This window comes from Scomber scombrus, chromosome 13 (genome assembly GCF_963691925.1).
Source record: "Scomber scombrus chromosome 13, fScoSco1.1, whole genome shotgun sequence".
NCBI classification, from domain to species: Eukaryota; Metazoa; Chordata; class Actinopteri; order Scombriformes; family Scombridae; genus Scomber; species Scomber scombrus.
This window is the reverse complement of record NC_084982.1, coordinates 5,577,905-5,603,090: the sequence shown is the minus strand read 5'-3', so window position 1 is coordinate 5,603,090 and position 25,186 is coordinate 5,577,905. Positions and strand designations below refer to the sequence as shown.

At 43.4% G+C, this 25,186-nt stretch overlaps 1 protein-coding gene across 1 annotated transcript in view; it reads left to right on the top strand.

Annotated features, from left to right (window-relative positions):
* The first annotated feature begins 276 nt into the window (after positions 1-276).
* The window catches only part of parp4 (poly (ADP-ribose) polymerase family, member 4), a 30,977-nt gene continuing 6,067 nt past the window's right edge, over positions 277-25,186 (top strand). The window contains exons 1-32 of the mRNA XM_062431705.1: positions 277-346; positions 900-1,027; positions 1,652-1,877; positions 3,669-3,792; positions 4,231-4,309; positions 4,402-4,506; positions 4,810-4,968; positions 5,239-5,376; positions 5,542-5,709; positions 6,866-7,011; positions 7,507-7,638; positions 8,380-8,478; positions 9,174-9,357; positions 9,935-10,076; positions 10,406-10,566; positions 10,760-10,891; positions 11,182-11,268; positions 11,436-11,600; positions 12,006-12,052; positions 12,245-12,326; positions 13,537-13,674; positions 13,752-13,941; positions 14,520-14,590; positions 21,087-21,274; positions 22,187-22,286; positions 22,706-22,876; positions 23,180-23,260; positions 24,087-24,167; positions 24,257-24,352; positions 24,539-24,697; positions 24,783-24,824; positions 24,922-24,975. Coding sequence (XP_062287689.1) covers positions 902-1,027; positions 1,652-1,877; positions 3,669-3,792; positions 4,231-4,309; positions 4,402-4,506; positions 4,810-4,968; positions 5,239-5,376; positions 5,542-5,709; positions 6,866-7,011; positions 7,507-7,638; positions 8,380-8,478; positions 9,174-9,357; positions 9,935-10,076; positions 10,406-10,566; positions 10,760-10,891; positions 11,182-11,268; positions 11,436-11,600; positions 12,006-12,052; positions 12,245-12,326; positions 13,537-13,674; positions 13,752-13,941; positions 14,520-14,590; positions 21,087-21,274; positions 22,187-22,286; positions 22,706-22,876; positions 23,180-23,260; positions 24,087-24,167; positions 24,257-24,352; positions 24,539-24,697; positions 24,783-24,824; positions 24,922-24,975 — 3,873 coding nt within the window. The 5' untranslated portion in view covers positions 277-346; positions 900-901. The remainder of the gene's footprint in view (positions 347-899; positions 1,028-1,651; positions 1,878-3,668; positions 3,793-4,230; positions 4,310-4,401; positions 4,507-4,809; positions 4,969-5,238; positions 5,377-5,541; positions 5,710-6,865; positions 7,012-7,506; positions 7,639-8,379; positions 8,479-9,173; positions 9,358-9,934; positions 10,077-10,405; positions 10,567-10,759; positions 10,892-11,181; positions 11,269-11,435; positions 11,601-12,005; positions 12,053-12,244; positions 12,327-13,536; positions 13,675-13,751; positions 13,942-14,519; positions 14,591-21,086; positions 21,275-22,186; positions 22,287-22,705; positions 22,877-23,179; positions 23,261-24,086; positions 24,168-24,256; positions 24,353-24,538; positions 24,698-24,782; positions 24,825-24,921; positions 24,976-25,186) is intronic.

The following is a 25,186-nucleotide window of genomic DNA, read 5'->3' as shown; positions in this document are numbered from 1 at the left end:
ATCTTCTTCCTGAAATACTCCCCTGATCTCTTGATTTTTTTTTCATCTGAGAGTTAATTTATGTTAAGCTTTTACATTGAAAGGAAGACCACAAAACTGGAAGTAATCTTGATATCAGTTATTGCGGCTCTCACTGTTCATATGGATATCTGAATGTTGTTTTAAGACAGACTTTAAACATTGTGAACCTATTCTTCAATATCACAGCTTTTATTTTGAAGACACACGCCTACAGGAAGATAACACTGGCAGTTTGACGCTAACCTGACACAGCAGTGACAGGTCTGCTAGCACAACATCTAAAGTCAGCAATCACAGGAGTCTGTTCATGTTCTGGATGTTTACAGTAAAGTTAACCTTATTTTCTTTGTTTAATCAGCAGTTAGTTGGTGTTGTCCATCATTTAATAGCTGTTGCTTTTGTTGTTGTATAATAGTTCATGTTACAGAGAGCTGAGAGCTAAGTATTTACAGGAAGTGTTGTTGTTTATTGTTTTGCTAGTTGTTGAATAGGAAAAATATCCAACACGACAAACATATTTTCTAATGTTATTGTAACATTATGACTATTTTGTGTTCAAAACTTGCACTTCTCTCTTTTATACAGCCTACACAGGGGATTTCCTTCTGCAAGATTCCTATCCACATTTGGTGATAGGGGCGTGTGTGTGTGTGTGTGTGTGTGTGTGTGTGTGTGTGTGTGTGTGTGTGTGTGTGTGTGTGTGTGTGTGTGTGTGTGTGTGTGTGTGTGTGAGAGAGTGAGTGTGTATGGTTATGACTTCAGTCTCCTTTAGGGACACACACTAGACTTAAGGCCAGTTGTTAGGGGACAGGTTGTGCAGTCAGAGACTCAGCTGGTAAAATACTCATAACCAGTTTGGGTGTGTCCTCTCCTCACAGGCATGGCTGTGTTTGAGAACTGCTCGGTGCTTTTGGAGCTGAAAAATCTGCCGTTCAAGGAGAGGAAGAAGTTGAAGTCGGCTATAACAGAAAATGGAGGCAGCACGTCCTTTGTGGTCAACAAACAGGTCAGAGGATGTGATCACTCTCTACTGTTAGTACCTGGTTAGACAGATATCACCCTGTTGACAGAAATGTCAGTCAGGTTGAGGTCTTTTTTTATTAAAAATTGAATATATCCTTCCACAATATGATTAATTTAAACACACTGACAGCATTGTACGTCATCCTATTACAGGGGTGTCAAACATAGGGCCCTCAGGCCAGAAGCAGTTCGCGAAGGGGTCCAATCAGGTCCACTGGGTGATTTTGCAAAGTATGAAAATTCCAGAAAAGTAACTCCAAAATATTGTGTAAAAGACAGAGACACTTATTTGTCTTAAGACATCTCTCAGCCAGCATTTAATCCATGGGGGCCCACATTTGTAAACAGATGGTTTATTATAGTAAAGTTCATATTTAAATATTATTTTTTGTAAGTTATTGTGCAATGGTCTTACTAGTCCAGCCTACTGAAGAAGGAATTGTGCTGTATGTGGCCCCTGAACTAAAATGAGTTTGACAACCTTGTCAGCGAGTAACACATGCTGCAATCTTCTAGATTTCGTCTGCCACTGTCTGATGGATTTACAGTATTCATACGCAACATCCAGAAATCACAACTTGTTTTCTAATTTCTCCATTGTCAACAGTGCTCTCTGATCGTGGTCAGTGACATATCCAACCTGAGCTCCAACAGGCTTCGTAGTGTCCAGAGGTACAAAACGCCCGTGGTCGGGGTGGATTACGTGTACAGCTGTTTGGAGAGAGGAACTCTTTTGCCTGTGGATGAATACAAACTGGATACGTCCTCTCTCTCTGATTTTTCTCCCGCTCCGTCTCTCTCCTCACCAAGGCGAGATCCACTCTCACATCAAGGTATCATCTTTAATAGGCAGAGCAGTTTTTTCCAAGAGGCATACCAGACATCCATAAATATTTTTGCAGGCATCTGGTGCAACATTAACACTAAAACAGGAGAAAAATGTCCTGCACTCTGCTGTGCTGTTTGCTTATTTTATGTAGATACCTTCATCGGCTCACCTTCGTTAGGTCTATGTAAGATGACAAAGCAAAACATTGATGTATAGTGGTCTGCATGTTTGACAGCAGAGTGATATGAGGAAGATTTAACTAAGATTTCTTAATTTCAAGGTATGAATCACTGTGAATGTACTGAATATAAATGACATCACATTTCTATGTAAAATACGTCCCCAAATGATTTAAAGTCAATCAGTTAAGTACCAAATATAGGCGACTGAATGTCTACTTAGGTCAGGAAGTTTAGGTGTCCACTCCAGTCTTTATTCATATATATATTCAAATGTATGCATAATTCAGGATGAATTAAATCAGCTTTAATAATTATTTTTAAAATCACAATGTATCAAATGACAGTGTGTAATGTGAAAGACGTCACTCGTGTGAACCTACAGAGAATTATCACCCTACTCTGCAGCTCCCCTCCAGTTTATGGAGTTTTACAGTGAGTTTCAGCTCATTGTTTAGCTGTCTGGGTGCAACTTTACTGTTTTGGTTCAGTCTCAGTGCTCTCATAGTGTCGTTGTCTTGCTGCAGAAGACATTTAGCAGCTAAAGAGAAGGACATTTCCCTCAGGAGTTGGTAGAGGCAGAGCTAAAAGAGTGAATATTGGACTTAAATTCATCACGTGACCGAAAAAGTGTTTGCTAACAAGGTCATGGTCACGGTGTCTTTATTTATACTCGTAGGTAGATTTGTTCTACAGTTTACAGATTTGTTCTATAGTAGTAAAGACATGGGCAAGGTTCACTGATCAGTTCAAAGCAAACAAAAAATATGACTCCCTCATTGCAAGGCCTGAATATAATCAGCATTATATATTAAAAAAGTCATATCTGGAAAACGCTGTGGAAAAAACACAACAATACATTATTATCATCAAAGCTGGAGACTATTAAACTAAAGTAAAAAAGTAAGAAGTAAAAAAAAACAGATTTGTGAATTCTCTCTGAAAAATCACACACAGCTGTTCACTATGCTGTTAGAAATGATGTAACTGCAGCATTAAAGTGAAGGATTGTGATGGTGAAGGCTCCCAACCCTGATATTTGTAAACGCACATGGTTTATCTGATAATGTATCATACTTTTAAATGAATATTACATTTGGGTTGCTCTGAAATGTGCCGACTATGCAGTGTGGGTTTGTGCTGCACACTGTTTGCACAATCGGAGATGTGGGAGCGTAAAATGCCGATCCCTCACTTTGTACTCCCTCAGCCGGTTAAAGAAAGCAGACAAACTAAATCAGAAGCAGGACACCACCCAATTCCAGCTAAATAACTCATGACCTCTCTGTGATCCTGCTTTGTCATCTTTGTCTCCCTACCTCTGTTTCTGCTTTGATATATGGACATGCTGATTAGAAATCCAGTTAAGACTCAGTGAGCAGGTTTAACTGCAAACAGGAGTCTTTGTGGTCAGATAAAAGGTGTGTTTGCTCATCTGGCGTGTGCAGCACTCTACATTGTTACACATTCATGTCATGAATGATGTGTGTGTTTGTCACAATCCATCTGTCATCATGCTTTACATAGACGGTGTGTACGAAGGTTTACAGGCAACTCTAATGTGTGTGTGTGTGTGTGTGTGTGTGTATGTGTGTGCGCTCTCTTGTGCATTTTAGTAACTGATGTACCAACAACCAGAGCAGTTGCTGGGTCGTCCAAAGGTCGGGATGTGGACTCTGTAAGGCTGACTCAGAGCGTGGAGACTCAAGAAAAGAGTGGGAGCATTCTTGAAAGGTTCAGGTGTGGAAAACAGTCATAAAACCGTAAAACCCTGTCAGTTGTGCAGTGTGTGTACATATCATGTAAGATTTTGCATTTTTAAACAGTATATAGATTATGAACATGGTGTTACTTTGATTAATAGTTATTTTATATGAGGAGAGTAATGCTGCTCTCTCGTCTTTCATCATTCCTTCTAGTTCTAGAGAGAGTAGCTTTCCCACACCCACTGGCAGGGCATGCTTTAAAAGGTTCAATACACTGTAAAAAAAATAATTTATTTTTTTTCCACTTGGGAATTCAAATCCCAGATTGATTTTTGTAGAAACAACCAAGGAAAACAGACCGCTACAAGACTTAGAAAACTAAGTCAGCATTTGGTTTTCATAAATGTATAACATATATGAAATGACATTTATCTGTTGTTGCATTTCTATTGTCGTTTGTTAAATTTGACAGAATTTATACTGAAGCTGATCATGATCTTCCAACATACCCGGATCATTTTCAAGTGGCCAAATATTCCATCTTTGAAAAGGTAAAGCTACCGTTTCATTTGAAGTCACTGCCCTCGCTACTGTTACTGTACTACCATGATTACTATTGTTAATAATCAATGTTTCTCTCTAGGTTAACAGCAACACTTGGTGCATTCTGGAGCTGCAGAGTTCTACAGGAAAGAAAGGACGGCAGTACCGTGTGGTCAAGTACTGCAAGCATGATATAAGATCAGATGTATGTTACTGCTCATAGTGCATGTCAGCTCACAGGTTCAATTAATTGATTGTTGGCAGTTTGGTTATATATGATTTCTGTGTAATCTATTAAGTAATAACACTAAAATCACTATTTCAAACCATGTTTTAAACAAGAGACAACATTTAGAACATCATAAGACACTAAACTATCCAAAACCACACCACCTGAGTCCTTGAGCTATCCATTTTTAGCTCCATAGAGTCTCAAGTTGAATTTGAAACCTATGACTGGACCTGAGTAGAATGAACCTAAAAACATGTACCCTGTTTGTGCTAACAGAAAGCAGCAGTGAGGGATATGCTGGTGTTTCTGTCCACCTCAGAGGAAGCTCTAGAGGTCTACCAGGCCCTGAAAGAGACCCTGCAGGCTTCAGGTCTGCAGCTCAGGACCAGCATCCCTCCACGGGCCCGGGACCTGGGCTCCTCCCCCCTCCAGCAGGTCAGACACACTCTCCACACATTGAATCAGCAGTTGACAAAGAAGAAGACTGGATTGTTAGTTTGTTTTATCCCTTTTAGTTAAACTGTCCATCATGAGTCAGACAATCTTAAATGTGAAAAGAGCAATGCTGAATCAGTAGAGTACTCGTTTAAGGTTGGCTTTGTGTTCTTACCTGAAGCTGTAGAGGAGTCACTGCTGCTGGACTTTCAGGTAGCTAAATGTAATTAGCTGATGGGTTGATTGATATGTGCTTTGTTTGCCTGACAGCTGCTGCTGGAGGAGAAGCTGAACACGGGAAGCTTGTCGCAGAGTGTGGGCTTGTTTGTGGAATTATTATGGACCGAGGCCCTGGGTTGCCTTGGAAACATCCTCAGAGTTTCAGTCGACAAGCTCAGCCTCAACGATGTAAGCCTTCCCCATGTGGATTTTTCTGTAAAATCCCAGTCTGACAGCGGCATCAGCTGCACCATCAGCCTAGTGTTTGTCTCACCTTCCAGGAAAGATTGTCGGATCACAAATCTGATTAGAATCACACCATTGCTCCTTGGGTGTGTGTGTGTGTGTTTGTAGGTGAGCAGGACAGAGGGCTTGTTGATTCAGGCTCAGAGAAAGCAGAGGGAAGGGAATCATGCTGAGGTGGCGTCTCTTCTGAATGAGGTTTACACCCTGCTGCCGCACAGAGAGCTCCCTCCACCTCCCAACGCTAAGCTCATCTCTCAGAAACTGGACCTCTGTCAGGTATCACAGCACATCATATACACATGTACAAACAGAGATATGAGCATTCACTGTAATATTGACCAAACAGCTAAAAGTAAGTATAATAAAGCAAATACACATGTATACAGTCATAAAGAACCACAGGTAGCAAGTGTTATAAACACTCTGGTTGCTTTTCCTACTTGCTGTGATTCGTGCAGGTTTGAACACAGCAATTGTATTTGAGTGTACAACAAAACAACCATAATGAAACCCTTATAAAGGAAGTCCTGGTCTGGTCAAACATGATAGTTAGGTGAACATACTGGAATGCAACTGTTGAAATCAACAGTTGCTAGCAGCTAGCTGGAGAATAAGAGTCCAACCTGGACTAGTAACAAAGTAAAGTATATTACCTTGATGATTACTGGGCAAGTAGGACCTCATTCAGGACCTTCTTCCTGTTTAACGCTATGTGGATCAAATATGTAATGCTTTTTTTGGTTCATTTGAATTTTGTTCAGCGTGAAATGAACCAAAGGTAAAACTTAATGAGTTTACCAATCATAGCATGAAAATTATGCACCAATTTGGACCAAAGCAAACACACCATAGGTTTGAACACACGCTTCAATACACAGACACTAAAAGTTACTCTGCAGGTGTTTCAGCTGAGTTTTTCACTCGTCCATTTCATGCACGTCTGGCGGAACAGATAAGCTTCTATATGTGTGTAACCACAGAGCTGACGTTAGTTTTTCACTCGGTCTTCTTTTCTTCAGTTTTACACATGTCACTACAGTGTGTGCACTACAAAGCACATGTGACCTACAGTCAATACTGTCCCTGAACACATCCTGTGTAGACATTGACAGAAAACTGAAGCTGCTGCTATTTTGTTGATACTTGTTACTTTACCATATTGTTTGTGGCAATTTCCAATTAAATAATTACATATTGACCTTATGAGACACATATCAGTATCTGTTAATATGTTGCTGATATTTCATTTAACTGTAAAATATCATCAATGTATGTTTATGTACACTATTATTGTTTCACCATAAAAAAAATCAGCATCTCTGCTTTCATCTCATCTCTGCTGACAGCAAAAATATTCAGAAACCCACTAAGTCACCACTATCCTCTTCACATTGTCATGCTAATATTAACACGATCATTTCTTGTTGTCAAGTTAATCAGAGATGTTCTGAACGTGAGTGAGATGACTCTGAGAAGCCCTACCTGTCTGGGGAAATATCGCGCTCTGAGGTGCAGCATCGAAGCTGTTCCCCCGAGCAGCTCTGAGTTTCAGGATGTAACTGCTCTGCTGCAGGACAGGTAACTTACTGCCTCCAAAGTTGGGTTAACTAAACCACAGTTGCTGATACAAATGCACACCTCCTGTTAATGATATTTCTTTTTCATTCCATTTAATGCCACAGATCTACTAGAAAATACCCAAAATGTCACAAAATGTAATAACGAGTCACTTTCCATCCACTTTCAGCCAAACAATACCAACTTCACTAAGCTATATACAGTATTTTACTGCAGCAAATACAAACACTCCTTTGGGTAAATACCATGAACCAAAGAACCAAATGAAGCCTTCCTTTTCATAACACTAAAATATAATAGCATTGCAATTGACTTCATCATAACGAAATTCTTCTAAATAGTAGTAGTAGTTGGTTACAGATGTAAATGACCCCCAAATTAGTGTGTTTTAACCTTTTAGTGAAGGCACCAGAGTCCATCCATACACTAAATAAATATGTCTATTTTTCAGATGCGTGATGTTTCAATGCCACTTTTTCCTCCTGTGCTTTGCAGTACGGTACAGATCCAACAGGTTGTACGTGTCAGCAGAGGTGTGGAACTTCAGACTTTTAAAAGTGAGCTCGGAAACATAAAGTCCCTCCTCCACTCCTCCGGCCCCAACAACTTTGTAGGAATCCTATCTCGGTGAGATCATACACACACACACACACACACACACACACACACACAGCCAGATCAGTGTTGGTGTGTTACAGTATAATATTAATAATATAGCATACATTCATTTTCATGATGATTTAATTTCTCTAATTCTATCAGTATTTTTCACATCTGTTTTAAAAATGGACCTATTTCTCTGTCCCTAAAACACACACAGTACATATTTACTAATGTAAACAAGCTGAGATTCAGTCTGTTCAACAATCAATTCAATTGTTGAACAGTTGCACAGAAAGTTATGAAAGAAAACAGATCATTGTTGGAATTAGAAAAGCCTGACTGTCTGTAGTAAGTGAATGCACCCACCAATCTTTATTTTTTATTTAAAAACAACAAAAGAATTGTATACGAGTTGTTGGCTATAAGTTCATAGAAGTGCTGACATCACCCTACACGGTTTCTGGCTAAATTAAGTTTGTAAGCAGTGATTTTTTTCAGCAGTCATGACTGAAAATATACTGTCTTTAGGGAAGTTTTATGGCTAACTTCCTTAATTTTACTTCCTTCTAAACATACTGTATACATACATTTAGTCAGTCATATTTGGCTTGGTAAGTATGTGCCTTCTGTGTACATTAGATGATAATAATAATGATAATAATAATAATAATAATAATGATAATGTTGACAGTCTGACAGGTATAGCGCAAGTCTATTTGTACAACTCAACAATGTACTTTGACTGAAATGTTTCACTCGCTTTAGTGGTCTGCTGCTGCCTCGTGTTGGAGTGGAGCATCATGGGATAGAAAGAACAGATGTTGGTTATCTTGGAAGTGGAATCTACTTTACTGATGCTGTGAGGTTAGTTGAATATTCATTTTCTATACTGCTTATCTTCTAGAGGGGGGGCTGGTGCCAATATCAGCTGACATTGGTCAAGAGGCAGGGAACACCCTGGACAGGTCATTAGTCAATCACATGACAGAGACAGGCAACCATTCACACTCACATTCACAACTATGGGAAATTTAGAGTCACCAGTTAACCGAAGCTGCTGATGTTTTTTGTTCTTTGGGTTGTGGGAGGAAACTGGAGTACTCAGAGAGAACTCAAACAAGCACAGGGAACAACATGCAAACTCCATATGTGTCACAACAAATGAACATATTTACATAATAAACCTTGTTAATGAATTAATATCTGAATTAGGTTTATTCTCCAAATATGTTCATTTGTTGTGACATAACATCTTCCATACAAAAAGGAATCCTCTAAAATGAGACATATTGAGTTCACATTTTTACTTTTGTAACTTCAGTCACCTCAACATGATTCAGAGGTTACTTTTTATTGCTTTGAATCATAAAAAAAAAACAATCAAAACCCAAAAGAATTTCAAAAGCTTGTCTATGAAAATTCCTTTTAAGAAGGATGACATTGCACTAGCCAGCCCGCAGTCCTCCGTTTCATCATTTCATCATCCTGAAACCCAGATGGCAACAAGAAAGTCATTTTTAGTAAGCATGTTTTTAGTTTTCCATTTCCTCCACCCACAGCACCGGTCTGAAATACTCCAAGCCCAGTGTGACAGATGGTTCTCGGCTGCTGCTGGTGTGTGACGTGGCATTGGGAGGATGCAAAGACGTCCAGAGGAGAGACCCCACACTAACCCAAGCTCCTGAGGGACACGACAGTGTGCATGGGGTCCGCCGCACCCAAAACACTCAGTCTGAGTTTGAGGTAGAACTTAGTGTGTGCAAATGTAAATATGCATGGAGAACCATGCAGAGGAAAGTTTATTCTGCAAAAGCTGATTTTTCTGGAATTCTATTCATTGTCAAATAAAGGCAAAATTCCCAAAAAATAAATCAGGAAAAAAAGCTGATTTTCCCCTAATATGTGACATAGTTACATAGACATCATTTTTTTTATAGTGTGACAGTATGAACTGATCAAATCATATATGTAGGAGTTTCATTTCTGATTCTAAAGTGTTTGTAAATCATAATTAAATACATCAGTCAATACTTGTGTAATTTTTAGTAATGTTGCCGCCTCAGTCTGAACCTTTACATCAGTTCAGTATAATACTGACGAAACACAGAGTGTTCATGGGAATGTGATCAACACAATGACAACACAATTTTACACCAAAGTAACTCAAATTTGAATAAAATTAGCATGCACTGCTTGAATATTTCCTTTTCTTCAAGACCATATTAGAGTTTATAAGATGGTTGAAATAAAACATATTATTATTTTGAATCTGTCACTGCATATTGATAACAATCTAACATCAAATCAATCTGGTCTCCAGGATGATGAGTACGTGGTTTACAGTCCTGATCAGGTGAAGCTGAAGTACGTGGTTCAGTTCAGTATCAGTGGAGACCAACTGCAGGAGTTCAGGCCTTCTATCAACACCTCAGATGAGCCAAGTCTGCCCTCTTGTGACCAAGGTGAGCATTGCATGTCTGCAAAATACACTTTCAAAGTACAATTTCTCTGGTCCCCTACACTTAAATATGTAATGTTTTGCTTTAGACAGCAGGGAAGTAACAAGTGATTGAGAAAATAATTTTAGACCCTGATGACAAGAAGTCCTTAAATAGTTCAGTAATACAGAAATAATTTAATCATGCAAGTATCATGCATCACATGATACTTTATTTTACATTATTATTTTATTTATTTGTTGAACTTGACTTGTATGCGTGTGTGCGTGTGCGTGTGCGTGTGTGTGTGTGTGTGTGTGTGTGTGTGTGTGTGTGTGTGTGTGTGTGTGTAGTGACGAGTTCTGAAGATGAGGATGAGGATGATAGCGATAGCATTGACAGCATTAAAAACCCACTGGAAGATGTGACAGCTGGACTGTTGGACAGTTCTGGTCAGCGGCTCCCTCTGCAGGCTGTTCATGTGAAGTGCAAACTGATGGATCTGCTCTCTCAGGTGAGAAAAAAAACAACTTTATTGACACTAAATTTGCCAGATGAGGATATGCATTCAAATCTTGCATCCACTTCCTGACATCAGACTGCTGGATGTAAATCTTTTATTGATTGCTGAGTTTACTGGCTGACATCTCAAATGAAGCACTGATGGTATATGTCTCTCATTTGTCATCTCCTCTATCCTGTATTAGGTCATCATCTTCCAAAAATACACCAATCTGAGCTCTGTGCCCATTGAGGCAAAGTACGTCTTCCCATTGGATGATTCTGCAGCAGTATGTGGGTTTGAAGCTTTCATCAATGGGAAACATGTGGTGGGACAGGTAACACATTTTCTTATGTTTTCTTCTCATGATTCTGTTCAGCTTTTTTGTTTGTTGTTTTTTATTAACCGAATGTAACTCTGAAACCACTTTCAGAGAGTAACTGAATACACAATCAAACAATACAAATATGTAGGGAGAAAAGCATTTTGTCTTTTTAGGTGAAACAACTACACGAGAATAAATTGTAAAGCTTGGTCAAATATTCTCATAAAAATGATACAACTACCATTTTTAGATTATTTGCAAAGCCAATTTATCCATGCATTTCATGTCTGTTTGGATCTTAGGTGAAGGAGAAAGAAACCGCTCGCAAGGAGTACAAGCAGGCCATTGAAAGAGGCCATGGAGCCTACCTCATGGACCAGGACGCTCCTGTATGTCCAGCATTTGTACTCCAAACCAAACACACATCATCATGTTAATTCAAGCTTTAACTCTAGCAATCTCTAATTCTTAAATATACCAAAATATTTTACAGCCCCTTTTCACACAAAAGTGTATTTCTACGCTGATTGTGATATTGTTTTTGTGCTCCCTGCAGGACGTATTCACTATCAGTGTGGGCAACCTGCCGCCTGGTGCGACTGTCCTCATCAAAGTTACCTTTGTGTCTGAGCTGATCGTCAGAGATGGGAGTATTTTCTTCTCCCTGCCTGGGAGTGTTGCTCCGTGGCAGGAGAGTGAAGCGCTCAACCAAACTACACAAGTAAGGAGAGCCCAATATAATCTATATCCAAGTTTCAGTTTCTCCTCTGCGGGTCATTTATAGTGAAAAATGGCAAAAAGGTTCCCATGGAATTGTGTAATATATGCATGTATTTGTACAACTGTAATGTCTTCAATCTAGTCTCTTTATTTTCTTGCTGGTGGATGTTTAATGTGTTTTTATGATTAAAAGACAATTCAGTGAATGGCATAGCAGTACATATCAAACATAGCTGGACCTGTGGTGTGTGTTCCTCAGTTTGAATGTGTAGTTTGCCTGTTGTGTTATGAACTGAGGCCAAGTGTTGCTGCTTTTGAGTTTTTTCTGCTCCATTAGGCTTGTGTCTTTCTATCTTTGGCTTGAGCTCATCTGTGTGTTTTGTGGGTTTCCCTTCACTCAATATAGGTTACTGTGGAAAAAGTGTGTGTGACTGATGAAGCAGCAAGTACAAGGTGAGCCATATTCTGTGTTGTTGTGATAAAATGTGGATAGACACACCATAAAAAAATTGGAATAGAAGAGTGGTTGTCTTCCTGGTGTTAACCTACAGTATATGTGTCCTTTCCCCATAGTGTTTTTTTTATGATGCACACTTCAATGTGCGCTCCAGATGCTGTGTTCAATGTGTTACCCTTCCCTTGCAGGGATTTCACCCTGGAAATGTCGATTGAGATGCCCTATGAGATCACCAGCCTGCAATGCACCACTCACAAAGTCAATATGAAGGTAATATGGGTGCATGTTAATAATACATCAGGATTTTTTTTAAAGAATCCCCAAAAGCCAACATGGAGAAAAAAGACCATTAACCAACTCAAAAGAAACTGCTGCAAAGCTGATCAGAGATGGGGAAAGACAAGTTAATCCAATGTTTAAAAAAGCCAACACAGATTATTTTGTCATCACTAACTGCAGTGATGACAAAATAATGAGTATGATTTGCTAGACAAAAAACGTATTGATTTCCTCTGTGACAGCAATGTTTTTGAAAAATGATTGTGTGGCTTCAGGGCCCATTACAGAAGGAACCGGCTTTAGTCAAAGATGTGAATGACCTCAGAATGAACACTGCTGAGAAAAAGTTCCCCTTGCTTGGCCTGTAAAATGTTTTAGCCTATATTTAAACAGGGAGGGCCATTGAGAGCAAGCTTTCTCTTTTACAAGGATGCCCTGATTGCAGTACATATAAAAGCAAACAAAAGTTACAGTGTAAATTAACAACAAATCATATATAAGAATAATAGAAACAATAAAAGTACACAAAAATATACAACAAACAAGCAGAATGCAGCGACGTTCTCTTCTCACTGCTGACAAATGCCACCAAAATGTTCTCATACATAATAATATAATGTGTTCTAATGTGTAGAGTATCTACATTCGATACTGTAGACTATAATATGAATGCTGGGGTTGGTCTCTCTGGCACAGTTCTTACTAAACTGGTCAACAGTTCTTCATGGTCATGGATGACCACTCCCCCAATAAAAGACCTGGTATGTGATGTCCCTCAGGGCTCTAATGTAGGTATTTGCTTCTGTGATGTTCAATACCTCACTTTAATGCTGAGACAATGACCTGTTGAACTCCATCAGCAGAGAATTTGTCATAAATATGATAGTGACATAACTATTGATTCAATATTTAACATTCATGTAGAAATACTAAACATCAGCTAGTTACAGATGTATTAGAATATAGAAGGTTTTCTGTGTTGTATGTCATTAGACTTTTTTTTTGGCTGCTACTACTAAGGAAGCTATTTCAATACTTTTAAGACCAACAACTGCCTTAAAACCAAGTAAAAACCAAGCCCGGCTGTTGTTCATTTTCATTCTATTTTCGTGTGTGTGTGTGTGTGTGTGTGTGTGTGTGTGTGTGTGTGTGTGTGTGTGTGTGTGTGTGTGTGTGTGTGTGTGTGTGTGTGTGTGTGTAGAAAACAGACTGTAAAGCCGTGGTGAGTGTGCTGCCAGGAGAGGTCATGGGTCTAGAGGGTTTCCAGCTCTTAGTCACTCTGTCTGAGGTCCACCTACCCAGGATGTGGGTAGAAAAACACCCTGACAAGGAAAGCCAGGTGAGTCAATCTGTCTGTCTTCCTCTCTTTAACTTACTGTATTTATTTTTCTTATCATCCTTCACTCTCTCCTGCAGGCATGCATGTTGGTTTTCTATCCAGACTTTGAAGCAACCTCCAGTTCAACACAGGATGAAGTCATCCTGTTGCTTGATACATCTGAGTCCATGAGGGGGGAGACTCTCGGCAGAGCCCAGAGACTCGCCCTGCAGGTCCTCGAAACCCTCGACCATAACCTCAGACTCAATGTCATCTTTTTTGGAACAGGTCAGCATAGTCCTTCAAGTATAGTAAAAAAAAAAAAAAAAAAAAGAAGCTCAAATTGAGCGTGAAGAAATGAATTGGCAAGCATAAATTGTATTGAAATGAATAAAGACTAATATAAATAGAGAATATGTGATGGAATAAAATAGCATGACACAATTCATACATAAAGTCATTGAACCATGTATTTGAGTTTGGTGATGTGTTATGTACTCACACATGTAAGAATGTGTGACCGCTTAATGTATCACATAAAACATGTAATATTAGAGAGATCTATATCTGGACATTGTACCTATGTGAAGTCAACTCTATTTTTACATCAAAGTTGTAATAAACCACACTCTGTACATTACTGTAGAATTTACATTGAAACCATATTCTCCAAAGTTGCCATGTAACTACAGCCATCACAAAACTAATGCAGTAAAAAAAAAAGGATTTTCTTTAGTAAAAATGACTGATTGTACGATACACTGTAGTAGACTTTCATCAGATATCTGAATGAGTTGGAAACTGTGAGAGAAATGATCAAAGTGGGGAACATTTTCCAGACTTTCACTTGTTTTTTTTGCCATCAGATCACACAGATGCTTTCCAGACAGCACAGCCACTTGTTGAAGCTCGTCAGGCAGCCAAAAGCTTAATCAAGGTAGGTCATATTTTTAAGTTATTACATGTTACAGATAACAAGCTGTATAACATGTTCAACTATAAAATATATTAGATCTTAATATACTGTTATATCAACTAAATTACAAAAAATCACATTTGTATTACAGTACCTTTAGGTTATTTACATAACCCCGGTTCTCTGAGTAATATGAGTGAGATGTCTCACTATGGGATGCACGCCTCGCTGCAGCCCTCAGAAGCATTTATCTCATTACGCCAATCCTGATTGGCTGGTGAACGTGTCCGTCCGCCACAGGTAGTCCCACCTACCTTAAATAGCTCATGCGGACGGCACCACCCTCATTCAAGATAAGCACCTCTTCTCACTCGCCCAAGCAAGAAGGGTAGTCTGGTGAGACATCTCACTCATATTACTCAGAGAACCGGGGTTATGTAAATAACCTAAAGTTCTCTTTCATAATATTTCGTTCGATGTCTCACTATGGGATATGGTTGCTCCCGTATTGCCAGACAAGCTTATCGAGCGTCCACCAACCCACAGGGAAAAAGATACTCTGTTCCAATCAGGACAGCAAAACCGCGCGTGCCACGCACGGAGCGGAGACGTCCAGCATATAAAAACGGACAAAAGTGAGAGGCGAGGACCAACTCGCTGCAGCACAGATGTCCTGAACAGAAACTCCCCTGAATAAGGCCCAGGATGCGGCCAAGCCCCGAGTCGAGTGCGCCCGCAGACCCGCAGGTGTCTGCAAACCCTGACTCGTATAAGCCAAAGCAATCGCCTCCACGACCCAGTGGGACAGGCGCTGCTTTGTGACAGGTTTCCCCTTATGAGGATTAGCCCAGGAGACAAACAGCTGATCGCTCCTCCTGAAACCCTTAGTCCTGTCCATGTAAGTGCGCACCGCACGGACTGGACATAACGCATGTGACCGCTGCTCTCCAGGCGAGGCAGCAAAGGCCACAAGGTCAATAGGAGAACATGAGCCCACTACCTTAGGCACAAAGGCCGGGTTGGGCTTCAAAATCATCCTCACATCCCCCGGGTAAAGCTGAGTGCATGATGGATGCACCGAAAGCGCATGGATGTCACTAACCCGTTTAGCCGAAGCCAGAGCCAGTAACAACACTGTCTTGAGAGACAGGTGTTTCAAGCCTGCTCCCCCCAGCGGCTCAAAAGGAGGACCCTTGAGCCCCTCCAGAACCACAGCCAGATCCCATGGTGGCACCAGCGGTCTGGACACGGGGAGAAGCCTGCGCGCTCCCTTCATAAAACGGCAAACCAGCGGGTGCTGGCTCGCTGTTTGTTTCCCAAACCCCACGTGACAGGCGGCTATAGCTGCCAAGTACACTTTAACTGTGGAGAAGGCTTTTCGTTTGTCAATCAGGTCCTGTAAGAATGACAATATCACACCTACTGGACACTGAAAAGGAACGTGGCCATTTCTGTGACACCAGTCCTCAAACACTCTCCACTTACAGTCATACAGAGACCTAGTGGAAGAGGCTCGAGCACTTTGTATAGTGGAAATCACACGCTGTGGGAGTCCCACAGCTGACAAATTGAACCACTCAGGGGCCAAACCCACAGCGCCAGGCGTTCTGGGTGCGGGTGGAAAACCGTCCCCCCCCCCTGTGATAACAGGTCCCTGCGCAGCGGGAGCTGCCAAGGTTGCGCGCACAGCAACCGATATATCTCCGCCAGCCAATGCATTGCAGGCCAATGCGGAGCTATCAGAATCAGCGCGTGGCTGTGGTCCCTCACTCTGGACAGAGTGGGGGGTATCAGGGCCAGGGGAGGGAACGCGTAAAGAAGCTCGTGCGGCCAGACGTGCGCTAGTGCGTCTATGCCGAGGGGAGCATCCAGGTTGCGCAGAGAGTAAAACAGCGCGCACTGCGCGTTTCCTCTTGACGCGAACAGATCCACCGCGGCCCGACCATAACGGGCCCATATCTGTTCCACAATCTCTGGGTGCAGAGTCCACTCCCCGTATACCGGCGCGCCCCTGGACAACAGGTCCGCGCCCGTGTTCAGAGCTCCCGGGACGTGCGTCGCCCTCAGGGAGAGGAGACGACCGCAGCTCCACAGGATCAGTCTGCGTGCCAGCATGTGCAACTGACGAGAGCGCAACCCCCCTTGGCGGTTGATGTACGCTACCGTCGTCGTATTGTCCGTCCTCACCAGGACATGATGGCCCATGAGAGACGGAAGGAAGTGTTTCAGGGAGAGGAACACCGCTGAAAGTTCCAGAAAATTTATGTGAGACCGCTGGAGGTCCACACTCCAGCGGCCCCTCACTGACCGGCCCTCGTGAATTCCGCCCCACCCTGTCAGGCTGGCGTCCGTAGTGACCACCTTCCTGGACAGGACAGAGCCCATGGGCACCCCGCGGGTCAGAAACGACGGGGCTCGCCAGTGGCGCAGTGCCCTGACGCACCCCGGCGTAACCAACACTCTCCGTGCGCCATGACGCACGGGATCCAGCCCGCATGAGGCCACCCAGAGCTGGAATTCCCGCATGTGGAGGCGACCGAGACGAACCACGAGAATGGCTGACGCCATCAGTCCGAGTAATCGAAGACACAATCTGAATTGAACAGATTTGCCTGGATGGAAAAGCGCGAGACATGCTCTGAAAGCTCTCACTCGCTCCGCCGAGAGGCGCGCCGTGAAAATCACCGAGTCCAGGGATAATCCCAGAAAGATTATGTCCTGTGTCGGGCACAGCATGCTCTTTTCCGCGTTTATCACAAAACCCAGGTCTAATAGGTGCCGTGTGAGAATACGCGTATGCGCCATGGCCTCCTGCCTCGATTGTGCCAAAAGTAGCCAATCGTCCAGATATGTGGCCAAGCGAATGCCCTGCTGTCTCAGTGGGGCTATCGCCGCTTCCGTGCACCGGACGAACACCCTCGGGCTTAAAGACAGACCGAATGGGAGCACGCGGTACTCGTAGCACGTCCCCTGGAAAGCGAACCTCAGATACTTTCTGTGGGGAGGATATATTGGAATGTGGAAATATGCGTCTTTCAGATCGACAGAAGTGAACCAATCGTTCTGTCGCACCAGGCGCAGCAGGGATGCGTGTGTGAGCATCCTGAACTTGTATTTCCTGAGAAATTTGTTCAGAGCACGTAGATCCAGGATAGGGCGAATACCACTCCCCCCCCGTTTTGGGACCAGAAAGTACCTGGAGTAAAAACCGCTCTGACACTGTGCGGGAGGAACGACACAGATTGCTCCTTTGTTTAACAGTGAGAGGATTTCCTCTTGCAAAACACGAGCTGACTCTCCCTGAGCCTGGGAGTGTATTATGCCGGCGAATCGAGGGGGAACAGCGGCAAACTGCAGCCTGTAACCCCTCAAAATCGTCTTCAACACCCAGGGCGAAGCTGCGAGCGCAGCCCACCTCTGCCACCTGCGGCAGAGAGGTGAGACGCGCTGCAGCTCTTCCACCATGAGAGGTCCCAACCGCGGTGCGGTGGCGCCCTCTCGTGGTGGAAAACTGACATGGCCTCTGGGCGGTGCTGTGCACTTTGGCCCGGGAGGACAACGCAGTGACGGGGACCTCACTGCCCTCACCCCGGGAAAAGCCGCAGCTTTCCCCGGGGGTGGGACGGCAGGTGCCGCCACCGCGCTGTTTATTTTTATAGTTTTGGCTTTTATTAGCTGCGCCCTCGGCACTCGGCCCGGATGCGACAGCGGGACACATTTTATTTTCTTTATGAAAACTTGTGTGTGTGTGCGTGCTTGTGGACATGGGAGAGGGGCAACCGCTGAACCCTCTGCCGTCAGATGTCCGTCTCTCCCGGTCTGCTCTGGCACGGTCCGTGGCAGCTGGGAGATGGGGGCGTGGGGGGCCCCGGAGTGCACGCTCGGAAGCCAAACAGGTGGAGCTGGAGAACAGGGAACTTCCAGCTGCATCACCGGTGACGAGAGGGGCGGTCAGGCCGCTCTCTTTTTCTTCCTGGCCTGGTGGCTGGTAGCTTGCGCGGGCTGTGCCGGCGGAGCTGTAGCTGGGGCCGAGGGCTTCTTGAACCAGCCGGGCCGACCGGGCACGGGCGGCGGGGCGGGCTGAGGCTTCGGATGTTTCGGTATTTTGAACTGCGAAACCCGGGAAGCAGCCTGCGCGAATGATTTACGCTGCGCAGGTGGAGAGGGAGCTGGGGGCTTGCGAGGGAGGCAGAGCTTGAGAGCTTCGTCTTCCTTCTTTTTGGCTTCACACCGTTGTTGCATCGATGCTAGGGCGGAACCAAAAATCCCCTCCGGGACAATGGGCATGTCCAGGACGTCGTCCTTCTCTCTGTCTGACAGGCTGGCGAGGTTGAGCCACCGCGCTCGCTCCTGCAGAACCATGGTCCCCATCGCTCTACCCGTGGCCTGGACCGCGCAGCGTTGGACACGGAGACACAGGTCGGTGATGACCGGTATCTCCTCCCACGCAGCTGAGTCCTGAGTTTGCACAACATCCTCGCACAACTCAGCCTGGTAAGCCGTGAGCAGCGAGAGGACATTGAGCGCTCTGGCCGAGAGCGCCACCGCCTTGTACGCTTTCTCAGTCAGGGCTGACTGAAAACGGTCGGACTTGGACGGCAGGCTGGGGCTCCGGGAGGACACCGCTGACAGCTGGGGGTGAAGGTGAGCTGCAACAAGTGGCTCCATCGGAGGCATGCGGAGCAGACCCAGGCTCTCCATCGCCTCACAGTCGAGGGACGAGGCCCCGGGAACCGGGCTCCGGCTGCTGTAGGGGCGGTCTCTCCATGAGCGCGCCACCTCCTCCAGCAGCTCCGGGAAGACGGGGAGAAGTTGCTTCGTCGCGCTCTTGGCCAAGGGCAATTTCTTCCCCTCGTAGCGTGATCTGGTGATCTCAGCTACGACAGCGGGCCAGGGGATGCCCAGCCGGGCAGCTGCGCGTTTGCACACGTCGAGCATGTCCGACCTGGGGGAGGGAGAAGCTGGTGTGCTACTCTCGTCTCCATCCCGAGAGTCGACGGAAGCTGCGGGCTTTGCAGCCCGAGCCGGTGTGATGAAGATGTCATCCTCTTCTTCATCCTCTGATATGAGGAGATCCAAGGCGCCATCATCATCTTCCCCATAGTCCAATTCCAGGACGTCTTCCTCCAGCGGGGGAACCGCGGCTAGCTCGAGCTGGGAGCCCCAGCTGGCGCTAGCCTCCGGTGTCGCCACCGCAGCGACCCCCACCTCCTCTCCGCCCTCGACGGCGGCGCCGTCGGAAGAGAGATAGGGGTCATGTCCAGACAGGCTAGCCTGGCGGGCTAGTCGTCTGCGGAGACTCTTGATGGTGAACACCGCACAGTGTTGACACGAGCCGGGGACCTCGATAGCCGCCCGGGCGTGTTCCAGCCCAAGACAGCACGAGCAGACCTGGTGTGGATCCATGCTCGATATCTTATTCCCGCAGCGACAGAGTCTGGCTCCGGAGTCTCCGTGCCCTCTGGTGTGAGGGGTTTTAGCCTCCATTCCGTGCGAGCTGGTGTGCAGGCAGGGAGCCGAGGCAGTTAGCTGGTGTGCTAACCGTGAAGAAGCCGAGAATTAGCTGGTGTGCTAATGCCCGGTGCTCGAGTAGCCGTGGTGGGGCGTCGAGAGCAGTGCTGACCAAGCCGTGGAGGGCAGGAAAGCACTGAGTTCGATCTGGTGTGACCGACGAAGCAGAAAAAATGTCCTAAGCTAGTAGCGCCCAGCGACAGAAGCTAAATAAGATCCGTCTATGGACAGTTAAGCTAGCTAGCTCTGGACGCGAGATATGCTCCGAGTGAGAAGAGGTGTTTGAATGAGGGTGGTGCCGTCCGCATGAGCTATTTAAGGTAGGTGGGACTACCTGTGGCGGACGGACACGTTCACCAGCCAATCAGGATTGGCGTAATGAGATAAATGCTTCTGAGGGCTGCAGCGAGGCGTGCATCCCATAGTGAGACATCGAACGAAATATTATGAAAGAGAACTATAGTGTTATATACTTGGTTAAATGTCTTTTCATCAATGTGAAAAAGTTTCGACCAGATGCAGTCATGAAAGGCACTTGATTTTATGATAGAGTATATGCTAAAAATGGTTGTGAGTAAATTTTATCACACGATTGTAACAAACACATCCAAGAAAGGATGCTGGAAATGATAACTTTGTCTTCACTGATCAATCGAAGATGAATTTCTTTATGTGAATGTAGAGATCCCTTTAACAACATACAGAACAATGTTATATTACATCTAAACAGTAAGTAACTCATTTTGAATTTGGAGGTGTTTCTCATAGCTTTTATTTGTTTTGAGTAATTTACATTAAAGATAACAAAATCTGAGAAATTGTGTGTGTAAACAATTAATCCAAATGCTAGGTTGAGTATATTTAGTTATTTAGGCAAGATAATTACAAAACATGCTCATGTTAGTGCCCTCATTTAATCTGCACATTTCCATTCTTGTTCTGATAAGATGTGTTTTCCATTCTGGCCCTGTAAATTGACTCTCAAAGCTCCTTTCTTTCCTATCAGCGCTTTTCTCAAGTAGGGGGCAGCACTGAGCTGTGGCGGCCCCTCCGAGCTCTCAGCCTCTTGCCTCCGTCCCGTGGCGTCAGGAATCTACTGCTACTGTCAGACGGCCATATCCAGAACGCGGAGTTCACCTTGCAGCTGCTCAGAGACAACGTCCAGCACAGCCGCCTCTTCACCTGCGGCCTCAGGTCTGAACTAATTGAAGGGGTCATAAATCACAGCGGATGTGAAAATTAGCTTAATGTTGATGAGTACTATGTAAGTGTATCCCCCACTTTATGCAAACTAACTGGCAACAAAATCAGCACTAATTCATTATGATTATCGGGAAAAATCAATTCAACAACCGGTGCTCACATCAAAACAGCTAATCAAGCTGCAGCACCAGTGAATTTCTAAACAGCTGTGCGTACAACCATGACAAACTCCCAACAATGCCCACTAGCGACTGGTGGGGCTGGGTGGGTGTAGAGTGGGGCTGCAATGTAAAGACTGCATGTTCAGACAGAAAGTGCTACGAATTTTAGAGGCAGCGTGATTATTTTCGAAATTCTAATTCATTTACAAAACTGAAATTCTCTCAGGGTCACCCAAAGTGATGCATCCGCACAAACTGAAAATGTTTCAACTTGAGAGAAACATTTTTTTGCATAACTGGGGGCTTATTGAATCTGCTTCACAAAAACAAAGCAGTAAAAAAGGAAAGACACTGGAGGCAAATATTTTTTTAAAAGTCCCTTTGAGTTAAACTGACTGGGTGACTGAGTTTAATCAGAGGCTGTTGCTAGCTAACGCACAGTTGGTTCAATGTCTGTGGACACAAACAGACCAGCTGTCAAGATAAAGATGCTGACCTATAAGTAAAATTTCCAAATCTATGGCAGACATTTTAATGTAAGCAGTGAAAACATGTAGGCAGGTTGAGCTCTTCAGAGAGATTGTTTAAAACTCTGAGGCCAACAGAAGCCTTACATTTACAGTGTGGTTACACTACATTACTTTCACCCTGTGTGGAGTTAAACCTCCAACACAGCAAATATCGCTGCTGTGTTTTGCACTCTGATTTTACATTCTAATGTTCATGTTTTATGTCATTTCAGCCCAACAGCCAATCGGCACATGCTGAGGGCCCTGGCCCAGGCAGGGGGCGGAGCCTATGAGTACTTTGACACAAAAACACAACACAACTGGACAGAGAAGGTGAGACTGAAGACCTGATTGTTGAGGCATCAATCAAAAAGGTTAAAATCCAGACATATATCTCAACAACTATGGAGATGAATGGATTGTCATGAAATTTGGGACATATGTCCATGCTCCCTTCAGGATGAATTGTAATGAATTTAGTCAACCCCCAACTTTTCATCTGGCACTACCATGAGGTCAAAATGTTAATTTGTCCATGCAAAGCACCTCTTCATACATGCAGCATCATGCCAAGGGGGATATAGGGGCAATGTTGATCCTGTAGGATGCCCCTCTAGATCTGAAATATATATGGGGAAGCTTTCTTTGAAGTTTTATCACAAACAACAATTGTGGGATATTATTTATATGCCTTGAAGAAGAGGGAAATCACATCTGCTAATCCATCTGTTCACTATCTTGTTCGGCCTTAGGTGGCATCTCAGGTGAAGCGTATGGCGTCCCCCGGCTGCAATTCAGTGTCAGTGAAGTGGCAACAGTTCAACCCAACAGCGCCCCCTCCTGTGCAAGCCCCCAAACAGCTCCATGCTTTGTTCAATGACTGTCACACTCTGGTCTATGGTTTTGTGCCACACTGCACTCAGGCATGCATTTTATATACATTATTCCAAACTGTTTTGATTTGATATTTGTTCTTGTTTTTCTTGGAGATGTCTTCATGTATTTGTGTGTTTTGAAATTTCCCAGAACCCAAGATGCGTCTTCAAATTCTTATGTTTATCCAGTAAAAAGTTCAAACCCAAATTGTATTTACAGTGATACAAAACTTACATAAATGATACATTCTTTAAATTAAGAATAAATGATTATTAAAATTGATTAATCAAATTAATTAAAGAGTAATTTCAGCACTAATTTCATTTTACTGCTTGATTTACTTCACACAGGCCACCCTCTTTGGCAACTTGAGTGGTCAGGAGCTGAAAACCATGGTATCAACCAGTGAGCTGCAGAAAACCAGGGGCACAGTAAGAACACACACACACACACACACACACACACACACACACACACACACACTGTACACCACAACTGACAGATGTCAACAGTGTCTGCTTTATATGTTCAACCCTTACATACCCGTTTTGACATTTAACAGCAGTAAAAACATCACAAATGTCTTTTGCCCTGAAATTTGATGACTTCCTAACGCAGATAAGATATTTAAAATGTTATACTTTTTTATAGGTGCTACACATTGAGGCAAATTTGACCCATATCTGTTAACATGGCTTTTAGTTAAATGAATAGTGAATAGTTTTAGTAAGTAGATAGTAGTTATGAGGATTTTTTATGATGTAACAGTGAAGACTGATGGCTCTAATGGTTATACAATAAACCACACAGTTCTTGTCATTTTCACTTTACATAAAATACATTTACATCATTATTGCTATGTTATATTTTCATGTCTGAGGTAAAATAGAACATGATGTTGTGTGATAGTAGATGTTTTTTCTCCAAAAATGAGAGGTTTAAAAGCTAGAAAAATACACTCTCTGCTCTCTGAAACATAAATCAAGGTTTAATCATAGTCAGATCAACTATTGATGCTTTCTAAACATTTATGAGGGGATTCTTAGACCGGGTCAAAATTGACCCAGAACCTACTGCGAGGGTGTAGAATATGAACAGTATGTAAGGATTAAATACTACCACTGTGAATAGATGATAAATTAACATTGTCTCACACATCACTTCCTTTACCCTAAAAATAGATACAAATGCATGCTGATGGTGATTGTCGTAACTATGAGGATGATGAGGTGATGATTACGATATGTGTGTTTTCAGTTTCTTCACAAGCTCACAGCGAGGGCCCTCATCAGGGAATACGAAGATGGAAGCCTTGATGCTAGCGAAGCTGAACATGAGGTGTGTTTGTATGTGTCATTGAGTGAGACCAAAAGCAACCCCCTGGTTCACATTGTCGTAGATGTTGATGTAGATTTTTGCTTTTCCAGGGGAAGAAAGCTGAGCTGAAGTCCTTCATCATTGAGTTAAGCAAAGAGTTCTCCATCCTGTCTCAGTTCACCAGCTTTGTGGCCATCGAGGAAAGGGTTTGTGCACTTTTTCAGGCTCCTTTACATTTATAATGTCATTTGTATTGACTTCTGGAAGCTGCTCGGCACAACCACCCCTTCCACCCCCACAACTAATCACATTACCCTCTGGGTTTGAAGGATTTTTCACATGGTATTTTGTGCATCCCAATGAGAACCCAAACTCCTCTACTTTCGTTTTAGGACTCAGAGCAAACAGAGGAAGGCTTCACAGATATCCCCAAGTTGATCGCAGAGGAAGATGTCGACATCTTGCCATACATGGGCTGGATGTCTCGTGAGAGCCCTATATTGACAGACATAGCAGACGTGTGTTTTGATGGCGATAGTTTTTCTTCGGAGGTAACATAACACTGTGTGTAGTGTAATCAGGGTTTTTTTTTACCAATTTTCACTTTTATGAGCTGCCTTTGTTTCTCTGTTGCAGGACGAGGAAGGTTGTCTTCTCGGTTCTTCGTTTTCTTTAGAGGTGACATAAAACTGTGTAGTGTAGTCAGGTTTTTTTGTTTGTTAGTTTTTTTAACCAATTTTCACTTTTATGAACTGCCTTTGTCTCTCTGTTGTAGGAAGAGGAGGCTCCAATGTTTTATTCAGCAATTGTCTCCGGATCTCCACCCATGGTTAGTCACTTCAGCACAAACTGCAGATTTGTTAAAGCTTGTTATTTGGGGTGTGACAATAAATGCATTTTTAAAACAGAGCTACTACTTTTAAGAATGAACAGCATGAAAAATAAAAAAAATGAGTAACAATAAGTATTAGGTTATTATAAATTATCATCACATATCCTTAACTGCCACACACTCATATAATTGTCAAAACAGGGGACTG